This window comes from Malaclemys terrapin, chromosome 3 (assembly GCF_027887155.1).
Source record: "Malaclemys terrapin pileata isolate rMalTer1 chromosome 3, rMalTer1.hap1, whole genome shotgun sequence".
Classification (NCBI taxonomy): Eukaryota; Metazoa; Chordata; order Testudines; family Emydidae; genus Malaclemys; species Malaclemys terrapin.
The window spans coordinates 179,716,760-179,741,646 of record NC_071507.1 but is presented as its reverse complement, the minus strand read 5'-3'; the positions used below and the strand labels follow the sequence as shown (position 1 = coordinate 179,741,646).

Genomic DNA, 24,887 nt, shown 5'->3' with positions numbered 1-24,887 from the left:
ATAACAATTGCTGGTATGATCTGTTGGCTCTCTCCAAATCATTGGCACTGCAAAAGGCATAGATTTCCTTTTCCTGTTCAACCACTGGCGAAGATTTGTTGCACAAGTGTTGCAGCATATGTGCGGGGCCCACCTCTTGTCCTGATCTCCAATTTTACAGCCAAAATAAAGGTGATAGGCTTTCTTAACCATAGTGGTTATACTGTGCTTTTGTGATGCAAAAGTCACTTCACCACAAACATAGCAGAAGTTATCTGCACTGTTCACACAAGTACGAGGCATCTCTGCTCACTTTGGCTAAACAGAAATGTGTCCCTTTGCAAAATCAAACACTGACAAATAAGAGAGCACGACACTGTATGATTTCTAGAGCTGATATAGGGCAATTTGTTCAGCAGAGTGATGTAAGCTTCGTTATGATTGCATCATCCATGACTTCTAGGAATAACATGATGCAATTCGTATCATGTATGACGCAATACCAGCTTCAGATTGCATCATTCATTGTTTTGCCTAAAAAGCAAGTACTGTCCAAACCCAGTCAGATTTATTCATAGATCCAGTCAAAGATGTATTTTAGTCATTTCTGGTTTAAATTGAGATCCCTTCCCTTATAACTCACTTATCCTCCGCCATTCCCAAGTCAAGGGTCGTATATACTGACCCAATAGCATATCTTGAAAACTAGAGCCAATCAACAATTTTAAGCATCATTTTTGTTCTCTGTGACCCAGAATTAGTAAAGTTTGTCTACATTTATTTCAGAAGCATTTTGGCTGTACAGCAGTGTTATGCATTTGTCACCAGTAGCTTTCATTTGACATGAGTCTGCCAGTTCTCCTAGCTTTGTTAGGTTCCTCTAAAGTCCCTCACAGCCTTCTCTAGCTTAGCAAAATTATGTGTGTTATTCAATCTGCAAATTTTACCACCTCACCATTCACACCTCTTTTCCAGGTCATTAATAAACATGATGAACAACAAGGTCCTAGTGTAAAACCATGAGAACTTAATGTTAACCTAGGTCTTTACTGTCAACCTTTTGCCATATTGAAAAGGAATTTTGCAACAATTATGGAAAGTATTTCATCATGAGCATGTATCTATCATTATTCAACAGAAACCACTGCAAAACTTTAAAGTTTAGCTATAATGAGAGGAATCTTGAGGTACTTTAATTAAAATATTTGTCAATATGCCAACCCAATCCTATAAATATTATCAAGTTAAATAACATGAGCCATAGTTGTATCTTGTGAAATTCCAAGTAAAAGTCTAAATGTAGACATGGAAACTGTATTTTCAGTCAATACATTTGCCTAACTGTAGTTTGGTTTGTAGTTATTATGATCAACTGTCTACACATTATGCATTAAAAGCATTATCAACCATTTTAACTGAACCTTTAAAATACAATTTAGGCTCTTTATAAAGACCCTCTAATGAAAGCTTTGATTGCTACGTTGTTAACATACTCTGTATCTACATGCAATGAGTTCACACACTGAGAAAACAAAAGAAAAGTAACAAGACTTCTGTTTTCTTACCACTTTCTCTCTAGAACGCAGAACCCCCATTTTCCCAAAGCGCACATGGAAAGGGGAACATTGAAGATTTCCATCTGGCTGACGTACAACAATTATATCAATACATCCAGATAGCGTGGCAGGATTTAATCCCTTGTAGAGCTCCTTTACAGTAACAAATACTTGGCCTGCTAACTGCCCAACGTAATTCATGGTTTGTGCCTGGAAAGAAGCATACAGAAGATACATGTAGTCAAAAAAATCTGATATTGTCAAGACTTCTGAACAATCCAGAAACTGTTAGATTCCAGCAATGGATTTTTTTCATGTTAGAAAAGAAATGATTTCACACAGAATGGGAATACCCAGTCTAATTTATTTATAGTGGCTGTACTTTTGAACAGACACTAGAAGGCAAAATGAAGTGCAGCGCTCAACTCAGAGTGATAACTACTTCCAAAACTCCAGAGAGCAGTTGGATTCTAAACCACAGTCAGACCTTGAGACTCTGCAACTCCCAAATAATGCTCCAACTGTATCTAAATCGACAAGCTTTTTTGTTTCATATCCCTCCTCCACTACATCACTTTCTTTTGTTTTCAATATTGAGTATGCCTGGCCTGTGTAGTTGGATTGGGCAAGTGCATTGCCCCTCCACTGGTCCAATTCTCCCACCACGTTTCAGTCAACAGCAAATCTCCCACTCCAGTTCAAAAGGAGAAAGAGAAACTTCATAAGACTTTTCCTGCCAAAAAAATTCATGATCACATACTAATTGGATATTTTTCTAAAAGATCTGCTCTGGCAATTATTTTGGGGACATTCTTTGCCCTGCATTATACAGGAGATCAGACTAGATGATCACAAGGTCCCTTCTGACTTTGAAATATGAATTAAATGTTATATCATAATGAAAGGGGGCCCCAGCCTGTTATGCACCCACTTTAAGGTATTTTCATCTACACAGTATTTCCCTAGTTTGCTTATGAGAGCATCATGTGGGACTGTGTCAAAAGCCTTACATCTAACTTATCTAAATATTCATTAACCTGTTTTTTCCCTATTCTGGCCCAAGAATCTCCCCCCTTGTTGTTAATATTAATTGTCTTAAGCATCTGGTCACAATTAACCTTTCTAGCCATGACTGAAGCAAAAAGGGCATTTAACATCTCAGCCTTCTCTGCATCATCTGTTATTTGCTCTCTTTCCCCATTAAATAATAGACCTACACTTTCCTTCCTCTTCCATCTAATATATTTATAGAACCTCTTTTTATTGTCCTTTATTGCCCTTGCTAGGTAAAACATATTTTGTGCCTTCGCCTTTCTAATTGCGTCCCTGCATGCTTGTGCTATTTTTTATACTCATCCTTAGCAATCTGTCAGTGTCTCCACTTTTTGTATGATTCCTTTTTGATTGTCAGGTCATCAGAGAGCTCCTCACACAGCATGTGCAAATTGAGATTTTTCAAAGGATTATAACTTGGTCAAATGTGGGTGGATTTCACAGGGACAGCAAAAGGCAAATCCCTAACAAAAAGGTCACCACCCTGCCAAATTTCAAGTCTCTGTTCCAAAGAACAGGCGTACTACAGCTTTTCAAAGGAGAGGTTGTCAGTGTTTTTTAACATGGCCAAAACAGTGTATTTTTCACTAACTTCATTCTTGGAAATGGCTGAAGTGGTTCATCTGAAATTTTCCATAAGACTTCACCCAGAGGCTGATTTCAAGCATGGAAAAGCTTGTCTCAAAAGGTTAAAGTCTGGCAAAGTTATAAGCAACTGAAAACAGGATCTTATAATGGGAAGTTTGGGGAACTTGAGCAATAATGTAATATAATTAATATATGGATGTTTGTAATTAAGTAATTGGTTCATGGTGTGAAAATTTTCAGAGAGGAGCACAAATCCACATGGTGTGCCAATGGATGCTGGAATGACCAATGGAGCTTTGAGTTAGCTGAAAGAGGTATACAATCATATTCATGGAGCTCACTAATCTTCATGAATATGAAATGTCTCCTGTTCATTATTTATTCTGCTAAATTCAGGGAACATATTGTATTTAGAAAATATGTTCCCGATTAACTAATTTTAATAAGAAATATTCACTAACTGGTGCATAGGAGTAAAATCTTCTATCAAGAAAGGGGGTCAAACCACTCTCCCTCTATGGGCTCTTTAATTACACATGCATCTGGCTGAATGCACATTTAAGAGGCAGCAGTATCCTAGTGCAGCTAGAGCTCTGGGCACAGACTGCTGCTTTCGAAATATTACCGTTGTTTCTACTTGGCAATTTTTTTTTAAACTAAGATCTAGTAAGAAACAGATTTTATTTTCAGCTCAAACAAATTTAAAGATTGTTACACTTGGGCCCAGCACATAGTGTCCCTGATTCGCCCCAGTCTATGCCTGATACTGCCATAGGACCTGGCAGAGTCCTGCAACAACAGACTGTCTGTCTAGTAGGTGAGTGGTTGCAAAGAAGCCACAAACTCTCCTCACGTGAGAGGGAACTTGAGAGGCCAGCATAGTCCCAATGATGCCAGCCAGGGAAGAGGATCGGGGATGTGCTGATTCAGTGCATCCCCTCAGCAGCTTACTCCAGTGGGACTCCCAAGCAGCCATGAGAGGATTTTAAAGTTACTCTCACCCAGCAGAAATCACAGCAATACTGCCTATCCTCAGAATGAAGCCCTCTGAGAGTGCAGAGAGTCAAGGTGCAGTTTGCACCGCTCTGCTACAGCTCAGATGACTTTAACATCTCAATAATGCCTTTGCCTCTGGTGCTTTGTTCATTTGTTTAATGTCCAACATTCACTGACCATAAAGAAATCCTATTCCATCTTTATGTGTATTTTCATACATCCTCATTCATTCCAAAATGAAGTCCAGGCAAACTGGATCTGATAGAGCTGATGAAAACTATGGAAAAATTTTGGGATTGCTTCAAACTTCTAAAAAATGCTTTAGTGGTTGTACTTTCAGGGCATGAAAGGGGCACAAGGCTATTTACAGCATGAAGTAATTCAGAATTCTGACTGAGATTCCCAACCACATTTAATTTTTAAAGAGCAATACAACCAAAGCTTAAATTGTTCAGTGCCTACAGAGGTCTGAGAGTTTATATTCTGGGTCCAGGGTCAGTTCCAGAGAATGTCAGCATTCCAGGAAACATTCCTCAATTCCCAAGGAGGCTGCACATGGGCTTGGCAACGTGTTTTACTCCAGTTGCTCCAAGAAGTCTTTTATTCACTATCCAGGCTGCAGTTCCAAGAATAAACAACTTCAGCTCAGGGGCTACAACCTTTAGTGTTCCTTACACTGAATTTAGTGGCCCTCTGACCTCCACAAGAACACAATGTACAAAGACATAATATTTCTCTGTTTGGTAGTGGATGCCATACCATATGAAAATATTGTTGCTACAGGGAAAATATAAAGCTATTCCGCTCCAAGCTCATTAAAAAAAAAATCAAAGAGAAATTATGCTGACTATCTACACTGCTTCTGTTAGAATTTCCCAATTGCTATTGTTTTGTTCTTTGTACTGAATTAGAATGTACAGGCAGATCTGTACCTTGGGACAACAACATGTAGCTACAATGAAAATAAAAGCACTTAGCCAACTTTTCCCACTACCTGATATTTTCAGCCTGAAGACACATGAGCCTAATTCTGAGAGCTGCTGAGCATCCTCATCTCACTTTGACTGTAAAACACATTCAGCATTTTGCATTGCAAAACTGGGCTCGCAGTGAAGACACTTTTTCTGGTAGATGAATAGGTCAAAAACAAATGATTAGCTGTCATATTAAATATTTTACTAACCTACACCAGGCTGATCTATGTAAGCTACCACCACCTACTCATTTAAATCTCTTCTAAAAGTTCACTTCTCCCACAATAACTAAGTTTACTGTCTTGCACCTTTATTCTCTGTTTATATATAAAATATACCTATAAAATAAAAAAATCTTTAAAAGGCACCACCATAACGTCCACATACTTTTAACTGAGTTAGCTTTTTTAATCATGTTCCTGTACCCTTCCTGTCATCCCAATTCCCCACCTTACTGTTCTTCACCCTCACTCATTAGGTCACATCAAAATTTAGATTGTAAAGTCTTTTGAGCAGGACTTCTGTTCCTTTTGTAAGGGGGCCTAGCACACCTTTGGGTGCTATCAAATAATGGATGGGATTTTCAAAAGCACATAAATCACTTAGGAATATAAGTCCCATTAACTTTCAATAGGACTTGTGCTCCTAAGTCACTTGGTGCTTTCTGAAAATCCCATGCAATAACAACTTTGGTAACATTGTGCCACTCCCCAGGGCTACCCAGGGTTCTGAGGCTCTTACCACCACCTGCACTTAGCGCAAAGTAGTTTTGTCTATGCTGGCTGTGGATCAGCTCCCTGAAACCAATAACCTCTGGCAGCACAAGCACTACCTTCCAGGCCTCCACAGACCTCACTCTCTCTGTACAGGTAGTGATAGGCACACACCAAGCCCTGTGGGCGTTCCCTGTAGTGTCCAGCCCCTTATCTACTGAACACTCAGAATTACCAGGCCTGCTTGTAAGAGTCAACTCAGGACCAGTCATTTACTTAACACCAAAGCACTTAGCTATATTTATAGTGAACACAAGGATAAGTTTATTATCGAAAAACAGAGATTCAAGTAATAGTGAATAAGAATATTAGAAACAAATGGTTACATATAATAACAAAATCATAACATGCTTTCTAGAGACTAAACTTAGCTAACAGGTTAACCTCCTCTCTAAAGAAGCTTATCTCACCCAAAGTTCTTTTCACTGTTTTCAGCTAACTCTAGTTGAGACCACTTTTTCATGAAGCAAGTCTGCTGTCCATTTACTTCCTACTTAAGGGATGCCCAGGCATCTCCCTTGTACCCCCAAATATACTCAAGCAAACCTTTTATATGCACCTCAAGATAAGGTTCTCTTCCCCTGCTGTGGCCAAAACCTGAGGACAGATCCTCAGCTGGTTCATCATAGTTCCATTGAAGTCCTGGAGCTGTGACAATTCCAGCTAAGGATCTAAGGTCTCCGTTGCAAGGATGTAAAACCAGGAAGAGTAACTGTTACATCCTAAAACCACATTATAGCCCCTCCAGACTCCATGAGTTAGTCATTATTCACACTAATGTAAATGGATGGAGAGTTTTGCCCACAATGTATCATTTTAAAACTTGTAAAATGAGTTCTAATTGCCGGTATCCTATTATTTTTTTTTCTGGAGTCTAAGAGTTCAATGCTGTTTGCATTATTAAACACTAGCTCTTTTTACAGTACTTTATGGCATTCTTCTAAGGCTTATTCTTTGCCAAGAAAAAAGCCTTATAAGATTGTACATTTTGAAAGACTTATGCTAAAAGCATGCTGAAGGGAAGAATATACTTCAGATGAAAATTCTTTGGATGGCTATTTACAAAATTGAGATTAATGCTACATGTCTGAACATGAACCACAATAACTACTGATTTATTAGATTGAAGTATCTCATGAAAAGTCATTGCTGTAATTTTCAAAAATTGGATGTACCACTCTTTGTCATTGAAATACAAAACCTAAAACCTATGTCCAAGATTTTCAGAAGAAACTAGTGATTTTGGGGTGATCAACTCATGGCACTTCGAAAAAGCTAACACTTTCTAACTATCGGGCTGTCTTTCAGGCATCTCAAGTAGAGGATCCAAAAACGAAGGCACCCAAAATCACAAGTCACTTTTGAAAATCTTGTCCTTTATATTTGTTGAGCACTAGAGATAGGTCCAACCCAGGTACCCAGTGGTGAACACCCACTCTTGAGCTGTTGAGCAGATTCAATATCCAGACTCACAGTTCATTCCTTGGGCTTAGCTCTAAGATAAAACCAAACCAGAAGCCTAGATCCAACCTTTCCTGAAGAAAGAAAGGATGGCCCAATAGTTAGGGCACCAGCGTAGGACTTGGGAGATATGGATTTAAGACCCTGATCTGCCACAGGCTTCCTACATGACTGCTGCCAAGTCATTTAGTCTGTGTCTCAGTTTCCCCATCTGTAAAATGGGGGTGATAGCACTTCCTCTTTCATAGGGGTGTTATGAGAATAAATACAGTGCATTGAAGATTGTGAAAATGTTCATATATTATGGTGATAGGACCATAACTGTTAAGCATACAATCTTAGAAATGCCCCAAGGTTCTTTCATAAGGAAAGAGAGGGATGAGAGCTTGATGAAGAAGTGGATGGTCACATGTATTTGAAGCTCCTCCCAAGTGTGTTAATTTTTAAACTCTTGATCATCATGAGGCATATTGTTCCCTCTGCCCATAGTGGTGGAGGGGACACAAAGGCAGTGTGGATCTGGATAGGGCTGTCCAATATGCTGGGCCACCTTCACACCCCCATTCCCCCTTTCTCTGACACAGGGTCTCTGTGATTGCTCCACAGGAGTCAGGGTCCACAGTGCACAGCTAGATACAGATCTGCTCTCCACAGCACTGTCTCCCGCCAATAAACTGGGTCTTCAGCAGAGCAATCATGTTGATAGTGTCAGTATTAACTGACCTGCTTTCACCCTCTGTGATGTGAAAAACTCCTACAGGGCTATTCCTGGGTGAGGAGGGCAGCAAATGACAGAGAAACCAGTGGCAAAAAAGCTGTGGAGAGTTGGGGTAGGTTGAATACCAGTGCAGATACACAGGTTTCCCTAAGCAAACAGCTTTGGCTTCCATAGATGACAAGTGATATGCTCATTTGGGGGCGGGGACTGAAGTAAACTTCCTGGTATCACCATAAGGAAGAAGAGGAAAAATCCTGCTGCCACCCACCCAAGTGAAGAATAAGGAGGAAACTCCACCTGTTTGAAGTCATGGATCACTCACTCACCTATTCAGAAATAGTCTATGTAGGCCATGATGATATGACCTTATAAGCTCCAAGTATGGTATGCCTGGCATTTAAAAATTCATATCTCATTGCCAGCATGACAGATAAAAAGTTTGCTTTAGACTATTCTGTAAATCAGATTAAGCAAGAAAAGCAACAAGAAAGCCTGGGATATGGCTTAATTATATCATATTTTAATCACATACCTAGTAGCCAAAGCCAAAACCAAAGGCCTCCCCAGCATGGTCCAGGGGCAGCAGCCTAGGAGAAAAATCAGGCCCACCAGCTTCCTAGTTGCTGAAACATGCCCCTACCACACCCACACATTTCTGTTGTGTTTGTCTACCAGGTGCCTAGTAGCCTGCCCTCTGTTAATGTATTAGGCCCTACCATTATTTTTAAAATATCAGAAATATTCTGCAGTTCAACCCTAGTAAATAAAGTTCCCAGTTCACTTCTGTATTTCCATGTTTGAACCCACACACCTTCTGAGTGTGGTGTTCTGACCCATCTAGTGGCACTGAGACCACTTAGCGAGAGACAAAAAGATTATTGAGTCTGCTCTACAGGCTTAGCAAACAACCTATTGGCCTTTAGTTCATGGAGTAGAGGCTCATACACTAATCTCCAGAGGTCCCAGGGTCAAGCCTACCTGCCAACAACCAGGGTCTGTTGGTGTTACACAAACACATATCAAACAAGAATGTTTTTGTTCAAATACTTGTTTTTCTTTATCTTACACAAACTGTGGGTCAAGACCCAAAAGTGGGTTGCAGCCCCATTTTAATGGGGTTGCCAAGGCTGGTGTTGGCCAAGGACCACAGCAAGTCTGAAGCCCAAGCCCCACCACCCAGGGCTAAGGTTACAGGCCACCAGCCCAGGGCAGAAGCCCTTGGGCTTCAGCTTTGGCCCCGCCACCCTGGAGGGCTCAGTCTCCGGTCCCTCCTCCTGGGGTCATGTAGTAATTTTTGTTGTCAGAAAAGAGTCACGATGCAATGAAGTTTGAGAACGGCTGCAATAAATCCTTGTAAAAAATGCCGTTTAGCTTGTATGGAGTTACCATCACTTTCAACATCTGTCATTCCAAAAGCCCAAGAAGTCCTTCAGTTTGAAAATGTTGATATTATATAAAAATGCAATACTGTGTTTAGATGTTTATAAAAGCACTTTAAACCAAAAACGCGAGCTCAATCAGACTGGAGAGCGGAAGTTTGCTAGTGATAAATCCTCATGTGCAAAGGCAGGAAGGATAGTCAGTGGTTAGCATGTTAGCCTGGGAGTCGAGCGACCCAGGTTCAACTGCCTCCTTTACCACAGTGGCCTTAGGCACTTTAGTCTCTCTGTGGCTCAGTTTCCTATCTGTAAAATGAGGATCAATGTGGATATTTCCCTTTCTCATCGGGCTGTTGTGAGGATAAATACAGTAAAGATTCTGAGGTGCTCAATACTTTACCGATGGGGTCAAAATAAATGAAACCGATAGACAGCAAAGTACAAATTGGTAAATGAGATGTAGAAACTTTTAAAATAATTGGAGAAAATACAGCAGGCTATATTCTGGTGCTGCCGCAGGCTATTCCACTGAAGTCAAGGAGTTTTAAGTAGGTAAGTCAATGCAGAATGTGGTCCAGTGATTCAAGGCATATTCAACTCTGAGCTGAGACCTCTCTGTGGCCTAGTGTCCCTTTCTTTCAATTAAGTTGTATGGTTTATAATAATACAAAGCGAGATTTGTCTCTTAGTCTTTGATTGTATATTTTCTGGATTTCAAGAGTTTCAAATCAAACCCTTATTATATTTTGAGCTCTTCTGATCATCATTTTGTGTGTGTGCATATACACACACATACCTACATGGCATACACATATGATGTATGAAAAAGAGCCTACGATCAAATCCTGTTCATCTTCCTGATAACCCAATGTCACACTGAAGTGAATGGGGTACTCACATGAGTCAAGAAAGCAGACATTGGCATGTAGTCCACATCCTGGGCTAATAACATGAAGATTTCAGTTTAAAACAAAGCTATTAGAGATCTAAGAGCATCAGAAATCCATTAGTGTTCCATTGCTCTTATTTTTCGCAACCTTACCCTTGAGACTGTCAAATAATTTTTTTTATTTGATTTTCATTTTTAAATTCACTCCAGGAATTTATGCCAGTTTTAAAGCAAGCAGAAATTTCCATCTGACTTTACAATTGAAATGTTGACAATGACAAATCCTTATGTATAGCTACTTAAAAGTTGCTGATACATATTTTCTGCCATGGTAGTGAAAACAAGCAAACAAACAACAACAAAAAACAGAACAAACTGGAGGTTAAGGGGTTTGTTGGTAGGCCAATGAGTTTACATAGGAAAGAGAAAATCGACTCCAAAGCATAATAGTTAAGATTTATCACATACCGGTGGTGAAAACATCATCTTGGTTATCCAAGTATTATTAGACAGGCTACTACATAGTAGTGAAGCACACTCTTGTCTTGTAGTAAAAATATAATTCGCACAAAATATAGCATTTCTTCAAAACACAACACAAATTCTTCTCACTGAAGCACAGTCTAAATATGAGGGTGAATATAATGACGTTCATCTAAAACCTTATATTAAAGTACATAATGAAAGTTTAAATCCCTCTTCTTAAAAGACAAAGAGGGTCTATCGCTCAAAACAACTGCTAGTTGTTACAGAAAGAAAACAATACAAAACAAAAATAAAGTTCAGTTTTACACATAAAATTCCACTACCCTCTACCCAGCTTTCACTGTAACCTTAAATCTATGCCTGGCCTGGTTATCCCCCTTTCCTCTTCCCCTCTCAGATAAAGCTGGAATGTAGTCTAGTGACACTAATGTAGCATGTTTCTTCAGTAGATCTCAAAGGCAGGTAAATACATATGGTAAAAGTGAAGCACAGGGGGTGAAGTGACTTGCCCAAAGTCACACAGTTAGTCAGTAGCAGAGTTGGGAACAGACTCCACATCTCCTAACTCCTAGCTTCCTGCTCAGTTCACAGCTACCTATAGGGGAGTAGGGTACACTTTGCGGAGAATAAACAACTAAAGAGAGAAACCCAGCTCTCTCCTTTCCTCTCATTTTTGACTGAGACAAGCAGGGAAAGACGATTTCTCATCCTAGCCTTTTGGGGATCTGGTGGGGCACTTTCTAAAACCTAGCATTGATGGTTCCAGCAAGCCAATTTAAAATTAAATACCCAGATGACCCTGAAAACAAAATTTAGCCAGAGGAAAGTAAGCTATATCATTTATTCACCAAAATTATTATTTTCACTTAAATTGTTACTAAAACCAGACCCGGAATTAAGAGAAAAGGCTGGTGCTCCAGGCAGTTCAGACCTTCCAAGGCACAGATCTGAATCCAAGCAGGTGAGAGAAGGGGCCCCCAAGGTCATGGCACCACATGCCAGAGGAGTATGAAAAGCCTGCCTGGTGATGCCAGCTTAAAGCTCAGGATTACAATCAGATACCCCAAAGCAATTAAAAACCCAGCTCTTTCTTTCACATTGGCCCCCCTCCAAATCCTCCTTTTGTTTTATAAATTCCCCAATTCCTCCTTTTATCAATCGATTCTCTGCCCCTTCACCCCCCCAACAGAAAGCATCAACAGCTCCCAGGACCACAGGAAGGCAAAAACGCATCACACATAAACACCACCACCACACACCTCATTCTCTTCTAGGGCAAAGAAAGAGGTAGGGAAGAATATCAAGCAGAAGCACTGTGCAAGCGCCAAAGCTTGTCTCTTTCACCGACAGAAGTTAGTCCAATAACTGATATTATCCAACCCACCTTATCGCTCTAAGAGGAAGCTCAGTTACTCACTGCCTTGTCCTGGAACTGGCCTTTGTGTGCAAACAGCTTGCTGCAGAGATGTCATTTGACCTCACTGGCTGTCTGGTGCCCGCCCTAGAGGAGGGACCCACAGGATACAGACATGGGTAGGTGGGGGGACAAAAGGGGAATCGGGAGAGCCTCAGAACAGCAGCCTTGAGCCTACACTGCAACAGACCTATCAAGTGTCAGTCGCTTGGGGCCTGATCCTGTAAGGTTCTGAATCTCCCCGACACCCATTGCTGTATGCAGTGTAGCTGTAGCCCTCTGGGTCCCAGGATATTAAAGAGACAAGACACAGAGCTCTGTGTGGCTCGAAAGCTTGTCTCTCTGACTGACAGAAGTTGGTCCAATAAAAGATATTCCCTCACTCACCTGGTCTCCCAAACAACCACTGACATCAGCAGGAATTAAAGCAGCCCAGCATCTCATAGGAGGGACTCAGCATCCCACCGGATAAGGCATTGGGGGGCTGATCCGAAGCTCCCTAAAGTCAGTGACTCTTCTCATTGACTTAATGGGTTTTGGATCAGGCACTAGGTAAGGAAACTCTGCCTCCTTGGGGTTTTAATGTTCACTCATTTTTTGTAAATCTCATAATTCAGTGCAGACAGATCTTGGTGTGTGGGGTGCATTTCAAAGCTGCCTGCCCTGCTGGAAAAGTCCTACAGAATTTAATGGGATGAAGTCAATAGGGTTCATTAGAAATTAAACAGATGTCTACAGGCATTACTCTGAAATCCCATCAGTGGGATTGTATCAGGGAGGTCTTTGGCCAAACATTTTATAATAAAAGTTACATTCTATGCCAACACGTGGGGGGTGGGGGAGGCAAATGCAGGACCTAATTTTATACATTAGCCAGACATAAAAAAATTAAGAGCTCAGGAGAGAAAAAGCCCAAATTACAATTCACCCTCATCTGACAGTCCTGGGGGGACCAGCAAAAAAAAAAAAAAAAAAAAAGCTGCCAGCAAGCAAAAAGGCCAGGGCATTAATTAAAGGGGGCGGGGGGGGGTCAAGCTCTGTATCAGAAACCTGGGGGATACTTTAAAGGGGTTTCTGAAAGGAGAAATGTTCGCCTTCTGCAAATGCACTTCCTCGTCATATGGCGACCCTGCCAAAATGACCGGATTGTAGGGTGACCAGATGTCCCGATTTTATAGGGACAGTCCCGATTTTTGGGTCTTTTTCTTATATAGGGTCCTATTACCCCCCACCCCCGTCCCGATTTTTCACACTTGCTGTCTGGTCACTTTAGGATTAAGGGCCCAATCCTGCTAGGTTTACACCCACAGGACTAGCCCGGGGATTCACAAGAGACAGGGTGGGAGATAATATCTTTGACTGGACCAACGTCTGTTAGCGAGAGAGACACGATTTGGAGTCACACCGCGCTCTTCTGGGAATCAGGCACTTCTGTGCACGGAGGGGAATGCAGGGTCCAGCCTGTAAGTGGGCTACACTGGGCGCTTTCTCCACCAAGAACTAGCAAGGAGCTTCCTTTTGGGGGGAAGCAGCGTCACGTAGCACGTCACTCGCGCTTGTCTCACACACCCATGGCTCGCCGAGGCCGCTGTCTGGAGTCCCCCTAGCGGGGCCCTCACCTCCCAGACTTGCCTCCGCCTCTTGTATTGTGACTCAGCGCTAGGAGGCGGAGAGCTGAGGTGATCCCGCCGGCCAATCAGGAGGCTGCCTGGGCTCAGCCCAACACAGCTGGGTGGGAGGTGAAAAATCAGCCTGAACTCGCCAGCGCCTGGAGTAGGGGGTTGGCTTGGCATGTTGTTTGAATGAGTGTTTTTGCGTTGGGAATGTGTCATGTAAACGGTCTGTTCCCGAGCAGATATGAGAATGGGGAGGAGGGGTGTTATATAACCATGGAGGGCAGAGCTCAAACCCGAAGTTGCAGCAAGTGGCGTGATTTAGCCATAGAGTAAAAGTATTTTGCACAGTTTCTGACTGCTTCAATGGGGTAGAGGGAGGGGGGGGGTCCTTTGGAGATTCATGCTCTGTGATACACTGATCTCTCTCACCTGAGTAGCACTCAGTAATAAAACCATGGCCAGGTCCTTTCCCAGGATGATCTCAGCTAGCCACGTGCATCTATCCTAGCTATTATGGCACTTTTTTCCACTGAGTCGCCACGTCCCTTCAGTGCGAGAGCTGCTCACAACCCACGGGTGTGCTCCTTCATCACCTCTGCTAAGTGCATCTTCGGAGCGCTCTGATACGAAGATGCAAATCATACAAGGAGTGGGCCAGTGCTCAGAGGGCGGCACAGCAGAAACACAAGCTGCTAGGCTGCCGGGGGAGCCAAACAGGATTAGGCAGAGGCGGAGTGAAGAGTCATAAAGGAGATTGCATGTATGAGAGCAGAGGAAAGGAAAAGGGAGATGGGGACAGAGAGAGGAAAAGGAACTAGGAAATGGCAGTCAGCAGAGGAATACGGGATAGAATTTGCAGCGTTCTTCTCTGTGTAGCAAATACAGACTGTTCGCATCACCAAGGACCTCAGAAATGTAACTTCCAAAGATATCTTTTTGAGGGGAAGGAGTCTTGTGGTTAAAGCACAGGAGAGAGTGTCAGCAATCTGTGTTCTATTCCTGCAACTGCCCCAGACTTCTCTGTGACTTTCAACAAGGCACCTACACTTCTCTGTGTCTCCATTTTCCCATCTGTGGACTGGGGATATTACTAACAGTTGCTTCAGAGAAGTGTGGTGAGGCTTAATTCATTAGCGTTTACAAAGTGCTCCAAGATCCTTGGAGAGAAAGCAAGATAACTTCAGAATGTTATTTACAAGCTTACCGTAATGGGACTGAAGAGGGGAAAGAATTTTGAACAGGAAGATCTCAGAAGTCTTAGAAGGCCTCTAGGAATGAGGTTCTCAAACTTTTACAAAGTGTAGATGACCTCATGGATCTCCCATTTATGATCATACAAGAGACTTTCTTTCCCATTCATGATCAAATAACATCTCTGTGGCAATGACAGCAGTTGCTTACATGGAGAAGTAATATCAGGAAAAAGATTAATTTATTGTAGGCTTTTTGTAATACAGTTTATCAGCTGGTAATGAGGAAGAGAATCAGCATCACCACCTGACCTGCCAGCTCTATGTGGACCACTACAAAGGCCTTGGACCACCAGTGAACTACATCATTGATGTTCTAGGGGGAAAGGTATGGCATCCTAACGTGCATAAATCTTCCTGTGACACCACCAGGAGGGAATGGGTTCCAAGAGTGCAGGCCAGCTGAGCTAGTCATCCTTAAAGGTAATCATTAGTATTCACATTGTCTGAGTAGACACACTATGGGAGGATTGTAATGTGGTTGAGAAGCTGTGGGAGTATATACAAAAACAGTCCAAGTGTCAAATCAGGTCATTTTTCATCATTTTCTTTTTAATTAGCCCACAGTTTTGATAGCTAGGAATAGTAATAATAATTAATAATATCTAGTTCTTATATAGGGCTTTTCAACAATAGATTCCAAAGCACTTTACAAAGGATGTCAGTATTCTTATGCCCATTTTATAGACAGAGAAAACTGAGGTTCAGAGAGATGAAGTGACTTGCCCAAAGTCATTTAGCAGGCTACTGGCAGAACTGAGAAGAGAACCCAGTCTTGAGTTCCACTCCAGTGTTCTATCCACTGGGCAACACTCCTTTCAATTCCACCCCACCCGATCAGATGATTTATCATCTTTATTTGTAATAGATTATAAAGTAGAAGGTTTTAGACTAATAGTGATTCACTCTCATTAACCCACTATTGTAATATATAACAGAGAGAAAGTGTGAGAAAGCCTTGTATGCTGAATTACTTATACATTCAAAGTAGGGGGTTGCTAACCATGGTAAACATATTTAAATGAGGTTTTAGGGAGAATCCCAAATACTTAAGGTCTGTTATGGTGAGCTGGCTGTGATAGTATGCAAAGGAGAAATTAAAGGGGAAGTGGAGCAATGAGGAAGAGAGAGTGTCCAGAAAGTAAGGAGAAGATACACTATAACAGTCCATACAGAGACAATGAGCAGAGTAAACAATGGTGCATAGCAAAAGAGAAGAAGGAGAAAAGAAAACAGAAAAACAGTGTTGGGGAAGACGTTAAACTGAAGAGATGGGTTAGAAGCACCGTAGCACACGATACACATACGGACATTTTGTAAAGGAGAGACAACTTTAGGTTTGAGGAAGAAGAGGGCCACATTACCTTTGGTATTCTAGGGCCAGATAAAGCTACTATTTAATATGTGCAGCTCCCTCTGCAAGCACAAAATCCAGGCATGTGCAAAGTTCACTTTCAAATAACTACTCAATATCATTTCAATTTTTTCTTAGTTTTTCAGTTATGTTGGGAAAGCACATGCCTGATCTCTCCCTTAGGCCCTTCTCCAAAAGGTTTCATATTCTAATCCCTCCATCAGACTCATCATCTCTGGCAGCACATCTTTCTCTTTCCACTAATCCCTTCCTCACCTTTGTTAACCCCGAAGGAGTTGTGATGCTAGTGCTCATACAGTTCACCACCAAAGCTTAATTGCTGGATGTCACTGGACCCTGTGCCGCCTTCCAGACTCCCTCAAACTCTTTGTTTATTTCCAGCTCCTGCACTTCCCAAATTAAAACTATGTCATTGGTTATATCTTTGATAAAAAACAAAATGAATCACAGTTCACACAAAGGAACAGCTAACAAGCTTATTCATTCAATGTAACATTCAAGGAAAAAGCCCTAACAATATCCTACTGTTCTCTGAAGTTAAGTCTTAGTCCTTTTGGTTTTCTTTCCTACGCTTATCCAATGCTTTACCAATAGACAGTAGTCATCCCAGGCCTTGAGACATACCAGTAGATAATTCCAGCACTGACATAGAGGTGATTAGATTTTGGTCTGCACTCTGCTGTATCAGCATCTAGAATCTAATCCAGGGGTCTCAAACTCAATTTACCTTAGGGCCAGTGCCAGTCCTCAAATCCTCCCAGCGAGCCAATGTCACTCATGCCCCCCAGAACCTGCCCCCCAAAAACTCCGCCCCCCCAAAAACCTCCACCCCCCCACCTGCCTAAGGCTCTGGGACAGAGTTTGGGTTGGGGAGGAGGTCTGGGGTAGGAGATTGGGGTGCAGGCTCTGGGAGGGAGTTTGGGTGCAGAAGGGGTGAGAGGTTGGGCTCTGGCAGGGAGTTTGAGTGGGGGAGGGGGTCTGGGGTGCAGGCTCTGGGATGGAGTTTGGGGGCAGGAGGGGGTGCACAGGGAGAGGGTGCAGGCTCTGGGAGGAAGTTTGGGGGTGGGGACCGGGTGCAGGCTCTGGGAGGGAGTTTGGGGGCTGGGGGAGAGTGGGAGGGGGTGCAGGCTCTGGGAGGGAGTTTGGAGGCTGGGGGGAGGGGGTCAGCTCCACTGTGCTGCTGGGGTCCCTGAGGGGGGAGCACCCGGGAGTGGCAGGTGGGGCCAAGTGAGAGACCTGGCCCCCAAACTGCTGGAGTCCCACTGGCCACATTGGGGAGGCTCACGGGCCGCAGATGGCCTGCGGGCCGGGAGTTTAAGACCCTTGATCTAATCCATTATTGGCCTGTCCTTTGAGTGAATGGACATCATGTAACTCCTCTATGCCTTGGGGTCCATGATTGCTGCTAGTCTTCCAATCCTATAGCTTCCACAGGGATAGTTCAGCAAAACTTCTGTCCTTCCATGATTTCAATTCACTGCTCCTTTCTCCTTCTCTGCTATCTTTTGCTACACACCATTGTTTACTCTCCTCATTGTCTCTGTATGACCTCTTATCCTCTATCACTTCCTTACTCTCTGTGCTCTCTCTCTTCCTTGTTGATCTATTTCCCTTTAATTTCTGGAATTCTAGCTTTGGGAATTATAGAGTTATGTGCTCAAATATTTAACATGTCTAGCCATATGCTGCTTGGCCTGGGATAACCTGACTGTGACTTTCATTTTTTTAAACACAGGCCAACCATTATACCATTATGATGATGTGCTCTGTAGTATTTGCACTTCCTAGTCTTTAGAGAAAATATAGTTTTGATGCAAATATAATACTGCAGATATAGCCAAGTGCTTGCAAAGCAGCTCTAAATTTACATTAACAGCAGTACAGCATCCTGGTTCTTCAACCTACTATTTTCTGTTCTTTTTGACAGTCCCTTGTCCTGGTTGTTCTGGACTTTTCAGGCTACCCCCATGGGACAAATTCTCCAGTAACTTAGGGTCAGATTCTGATGCCCTTTCTCATAATACCTTATTGGACAAGTAGTACCATTTGTTTCAATAAGATTGCATGAGTAGTAAGCTATTTTGCTACCTGTTTGAGTGAGACTATACGAACGTGGCCCTTAGACCACAGACAATCCACTGCCAGACTGTAAATCAGCACATAGTTGGCACTGTAACGCTGCTGTTTCCCAAGATTTATTGTTGAAGGTGAAAAGAATGGTAGTGACATTGGTTTGTGTCCCAGGATTTGAATCTGAATCCCCACCACACACAACATTAAAAGGGGGTTCACATTAAAGATACTGAGGTTGGCCCATCTCTTGTTCCGACAGTAAAACTGTTACAATTTTTAAGGGCACAAGCAAGGTTAAGAACACTCAGTCACAGATTCCTACATGGCAATAATCATATTCATTTACAGGGAGATGTCAAAAGTTTGGATCCAAACCTGGGTCACTAGACTTTCCTGGAAGGTGAGCAAAATGCCAACTCAAACTAAAAGACTCTTTAATTTATAATTGATAATTCCCAGCATTCTTCCCCTCTAAGCCAGAGCTCGTCTTTCAGTTCACAAGTTTCTAGCTATGCATGTATTTCCAGATGTTACACTTTTAATATGCATACTGTACATGCATTAATATTTTCATTCACTACACAGGGATGCTTGGCCTTCAGTGAATTTACAATGAATTCATAGCCAAAGATGGAACTAGAATCTGGGGCTAATCTTCTCTCTCACTTAGACCAGTATATAAATCCAAAGTAGCTAAGCTGATGTCAACGTATATGGTTGCTCTAGTTTTACACTGATGTAAGCATGCGAGAAGAATTGGGCCCTGGACTGCAGATTTTCTAGATAAATGCTGCGTCAATTGAAGAAAAGAACAGTTCGTCTAACTCAGACAGGTTCAAGAGCAGTTGTCTATCAGATTCTGTCCCTCATTTGATTTAGGTCACAGCAGCACCTGTCGCTGCAGTATGTGAATCTTGGCATTTAATCTTCTTCTCAAATGTCTTATTTATTCGAGGACTCCATAGAAACATGTTTCAGTAAAAGCTATTTAATTTTGCAGACTTCTAAAATGTTTTCCTCTCTTTTCTTTAGTGCCTTATTATCAATTTTAGTCCCCTATCCTTACAAAACCATTGCTTCCTGGACCCAGTCCTATTCCCCTTGATTCCAATTTCAGCTGGCTGGAGCCCTGAATAGTAAATAACTTGCTTTTAGAAAAATATATAAAAAACATTAGCCCTACCCTATCTTAATACAGCATTATGTTTTTACCTTATTCCCTAGGAAACCATCTGGTCTTCTGTGTTGTGTCTAAATTGTCAAATACTAAAGCAGCTGATACCAGCCTAAACCAACACTCAAATCTGCTTTGTCTTTGTCTGAGATCCAGGCACTCCATGAATTTTAGCTTTCTGACTTTGTTTTCCATATAGAAACAAATCTTACATTATACATTACAGTCTCATAGCCTGCTTCATCGCAGATGCATTAGACCAGGCTCTTCTGTCACCCTCTCTTCTCTTCCTTCTTTCCCTCACTTCTTTGGTCCCCCGTATCGTCCCTATGTCTTATAAAAAGCTCATTGTTGAGAGGTGTGATTGTGACATCATCCTCAGGGGGACCATATCATCATCAGAAATATTGCAAGTCAGAGTGAAAGGTGGGGAGAAGAAGAGTCAAGATAAAAAGGGAACAAGAGAAGAACAGTTTATCAAATGATCAAATTAAAAATAGTAGTTATTTTCCCAGGAGCTGTTAAAATTGGAGTTAGCCAAAGGACCAGAGCAAGATAATGTGTACACAACAGAATGCTCCACTACAGTGATACTAAACTTACCTCATTTCACTCCTTTGTGGCTCATATTTCAGAACAATATGTGCTTTAGCACAGTCAAATGTAAAGTCATACATCTAGGAACAGAGATTGTAGCCCATATATAGAGAATGGGGGACACTATCCTGGGAAGCAGTGACTCTGAAAAGATTTGGGAGTCGTGGTGGATAATCAGCTGAACATGAACTCCCAGTGTGACGTTGTGACCAAAAGGACTAATGCAAACCATGGATGCATAAAGTGGGGAATCTCAAGTAGAGAGTATTTGTATTTGGTACTGGTGCTACTGGCATATTATGTCCAGTTCTGATGTCCACAATTCAAGAAATATGCTGAAAAATTGCAGATGGTTGGGAGAAGAGTCATGGGAGTGGTAAAGGATTAGAAAACATGCTTTATAGTGATAGACTCAAGGAGTTCGATCTATGTGGCTTAACAAAGAGAATGTTACGGGATGAGTTGATCACAGTTTAAAATTACCTATATAGAAAACAAATATTTGATAATGGGTTTTTCAATCTAGCAGATAAATGTGTAACAAAAGATACAGTGACTGCAAGTTGAAGCTAAACAAATTCAGATTGGAAATAGGGTATAAATTTTAACAATGCAGGTAATTAATCATTGGAATAATTTAGCCAGAGTTGTGGTGGATTCTGTATCATTAGTAATTTTTTAATTAAGATTGGATGTATTTCTAAAAAATATGCTGTAGTTCAAAGAGCAATTATTTCGTGGAAGTTCTGTGGCTTGTGTTACACAGGAGGTCAGGCTAGACAATCACTATGGTCCCTTCTGGCATTAGAATCTAGGATAACCAGATTTGATTTTGCACTGTATGATGAAGGATTTTCTCTCCTTTCCTTGCCCTTGCAAAATAGTTCCACCAAAATTAACTATAAGGAAGCTAATGGGCCACTTGAGAAGTTACCTGCTCAGAAAATTACATGACTTGAATCTACAGGTTCTCAGAGGAAAGATTCTGAATCTCTCTTCCCCCACACCTCCATCTCTGCCACTCAGCTTAGACTGTCATGCAAACCTCATTGAATCATTTATCCCTAGCATCCTGAAAGAGGTTTCACCCCAAGACATCTCTTTAAAAACACTGTGCTCCAGCATATTTGATTGCTGGAACAATTTTTTAAATTTTTAAATTTTTACTTCTTTGGTCCACAAATGACCAAAGGGAATATTTAAATTAGAGATGAAAGGCTATAAATCAACACTGATGTAATTCAATTTGCATCAGTGGAGTTGCACCACAGATGAACTGTGTCTCAGCACTGTAAGTAATAATGCCCAAGTTACACAAGTGGAAGCTGAATGCTTACAAACGCTTTCTGAGTCTTGATAAAAGTCAAGTATCAAGGGGTAGCCGTGTTAGTCTGTATCTACAAAAACAACAAGGAGTCTGGTGGCACCTTAAAGACTAACAGATTTATTTGGGCATAAGCTTTCGTGAGTAAAAACCTCACTTCTTCGGATGCATAGAGTGAAAGTTACAGATGCAGGCATTATATACTGACACATGGAGAGCAGGGAGTTACTTCGCAAGTCAATGTATTGCATTGCTCTGCATTGTTCTCTTCAACCATAGCCCAAATATTCCTGAGCTCGTAAGTCCAGTAGCGTGCCTGCTCAGAGAAAACACCTATTGACATCTACAGAGGTTTTAAGGAATGCAAGATCAGATCCATTGGGTACATAGCTAGCAATGTCATCTCAATCCTCTTTTAGGAAACAATGCGGCATCTTCCACAAATGCTGTCCTGGCCAAACAAAGTAAAGGAAGATTCTCTCACAGGTGTTAACCCCACATATGAGAAGTGAAGCATATGCCTGAGTATAGTATGTTTTGAAAGCACAGCATAGCAAATCAAAAGTAAAACAAAATTAATACTGTTCATTAAACCAGCTACAAGGAAATGGTACAAACCTTTCTTTGGGGGCCTTCAGGGTTAGACAAAGAGCCACTATACTCCGAGGAATATAGTATTTGCTTTACTCTTCCCATGTCTCCTCCCGACTCTTGAATAGTGGGTTTAATCCTGGAGGGCAAGTAACATTTGAGAACTGACTCCCTTGAGAACATTGCTTCTTTTATCTCTCTCATGCCCTCAATTTCACTGGGCAGTTCTGCTGCTGACACTGAATTAATCTACCCAGCAGCTTCTAATATTTTGTTTAGCTGACTGACAAATAGTTTCTGGCACCTGTGCATGGTTTGTTCACTGTTTTAAATCATCATTATGTAAAACAATACCCCTTTTCAACACTTTTTAGTAGTAGGCAAGAGTTTAACAGCAGTAGCCATTTAAGATAACATATAGGTCTTTTGTATATTCAACCTTTTCTTCTATTGTAATAGGCTGTGTATTGTTAAGGATCTAGTAGTGCTCCCACTGAAGTCAATGGTAAAACTCCAATGGGACTTTCAAATGACTTCCCTGAGTTTTACAATCTAAGACTCCCAGCCTTTTGTGCCTTTTGCTCTAACACTAGCATTCCTTAGCTTCTTAATGCAGTCGAGTACACTGACATGCATGCTAAGTGTATCTGAGAGTGACTTAGCTCTGTCCATTGCTTGCCCATGTCTGGGCGAAGCAGGCTTTCTTCTTCTATAACAGACATCTAATGAGCTTGTCAGGTATATTGCACGGGTGCTACCAGTGTAGACAGGACACAGGTGCTTTTATCATCCTGCTGTCTAAGGGGCTAGGAAAGGGCAGCAGGATTATTGGGCCTCTTGAAGATTCCTAGGGTTTGTGAAGAGACCTGATGGAGAAGGGAGGACAAACCCTTGTCCAGGGAAGAATTCTGAGATGTGACTTTCATGCAGTTTTCCTCATCCTCAGCCCTCTTTTACGACCTTTATTGTGAGAGTGGGTGGCAGTCTGGCCCTCTGTCATTTGTGCGTGATTTCACATTTCCCTCACTCAAAAACATCTGAAGAAATTTTGCTCAATCAAAAATAAATAAATAGCCATGCACACCCCTCAGGGCATGAGACTAAACATGAGAGATTTCAACTCCAAAGAAAAGTCTGCTTCATCCTTGCCCCAGCACAGGGGAAAAGATTAGGTAGCTTGACGCTTCCCTCTTCAGTGGATGTGGGGGTCAATGCACCCATTGGTGTAGACTAGGGCAATTCTCACCTTTGCTTCAGTGGGGGTTTGCAGAGGCACAGAATGTCTAGGTTGCAGATCTGTTCTGGCCACAGCCTCTCCTAGCCCGAATCTGCCCACTCCCTCCTATAGTCTGGCATCATTCCCATACTCATCCCCTAAGCCCAGGGATGATAAGGAGGTGAGTTGTCATAACTGGCTTCTGCAGCTGGGTATAGATTAGAAGTTGATCTAGTCCAATATCTTGTCATTGACAGTGTCAGATCCAGATGTTTCAGACGCTGTTGCAAGAAACCTGCATTAGGGATACCGTAGAACCCCTATTTTACAAACTAATTGGGGTTTGAGGAGTTCATAAAAATCAAAAATTTCATAATGCTGAACATCTCAAAAGTATAGCAGGTCCGGTGCATAAGTTGCCAGATGGTGAACGTCATTGCTTTCTTTTTGTCCTTCAAACCATTGCCAAGCGATTTCCAATGCATTGAAGGTATCAGCATGTGTAGGTATGTTGACTTCTTCTTTATCAATATCACTTTCATTTTGTGATTTTTTTTTTTTTTTCCCAATTGGGAAAAATGGTTCGTATAACTGGTCATTCGTAAGACATGTGTCCGTAAAATCAAGATTCCTCTGAAATTTGCCTCAGTGAAATCCGTCAGCAGTGTGTTCTACAGCAGTGGTTCTCAAAGCCAGTCCGCTGCTTGTTCAGGGAAAGCCCCTGGTGGGCCAGGCTGGTTTGTTTACTGGACGCATCCACAGGTTTGGCCGATCGCAGCTCCCACTGGCTGCAGTTCGCCACTCCAGGCCAATGGGGGCTGTGGGAAGCGGCGCAGGCCGAGGGACGTGCTGGCCGCTGCTTCCCACAGCCTCCATTGGGCTGGAGCGGTGAACCACAGCCAGTGGGAGCCGCAATCGGCCGAACCTGCGGATGTGGCAGGTAAACAAACTGGCCCGGCCTGTCAGGGGCTTTCCCTGAACAAGCGGCGGACCGGCTTTGAGAACCACTGTTCTACAGGCTATTTATCCATTGTGTGACAATGTATTAGCATGAAAAAGGATCCTAGGCCTAGATATCTGGTCTTCTCTTTTTGGTCCTGCCTGAGATCAAAGCTAGCTTCATCTTACTGTTCCTGAGGTCATATGTTTTAGAAAACCTTTGATTATTAAATAAGATAATTATCAGGATTATGCTGAACTCCTAGAAACAAGTCTACACATGGTTCAGACACAGAATTAGGTCATCCAAATCTCAGACATAGAACAATAGGTGGAGTCAACAGCTCTTCGCCAAGTCTGAGGACTCAACTAAAATAAGAACACAACTAAAGACCTTTTTCTAATTTGTTTTCATCCAGACATGTTCCATCTCCTGCTTTAGCTTGGAGACTTGCTTAGTTTCTAA

At 42.0% G+C, this 24,887-nt stretch overlaps 1 protein-coding gene across 9 annotated transcripts in view; it reads right to left on the bottom strand.

Moving 5' to 3' along the window:
• Positions 1–24,887, bottom strand: part of LPIN1 (lipin 1) — a 108,442-nt gene that overhangs the window by 46,393 nt on the left and 37,162 nt on the right. For 5 of the 9 annotated variants that reach the window (XM_054021981.1, XM_054021973.1, XM_054021975.1 and 2 more), the window contains exon 3: positions 1,545–1,745. The exons of 1 other annotated variant lie outside the window; for it this stretch is intronic. In XM_054021981.1, the coding sequence (XP_053877956.1) occupies positions 1,545–1,745 (201 nt within the window). Of the gene's footprint in view, positions 1–1,544; positions 1,746–12,111; positions 12,131–12,236; positions 12,432–24,887 lie in introns of those variants that run through there. 3 more of the 9 variants (XM_054021978.1, XM_054021977.1, XM_054021980.1) reach the window with 3 other exon arrangements.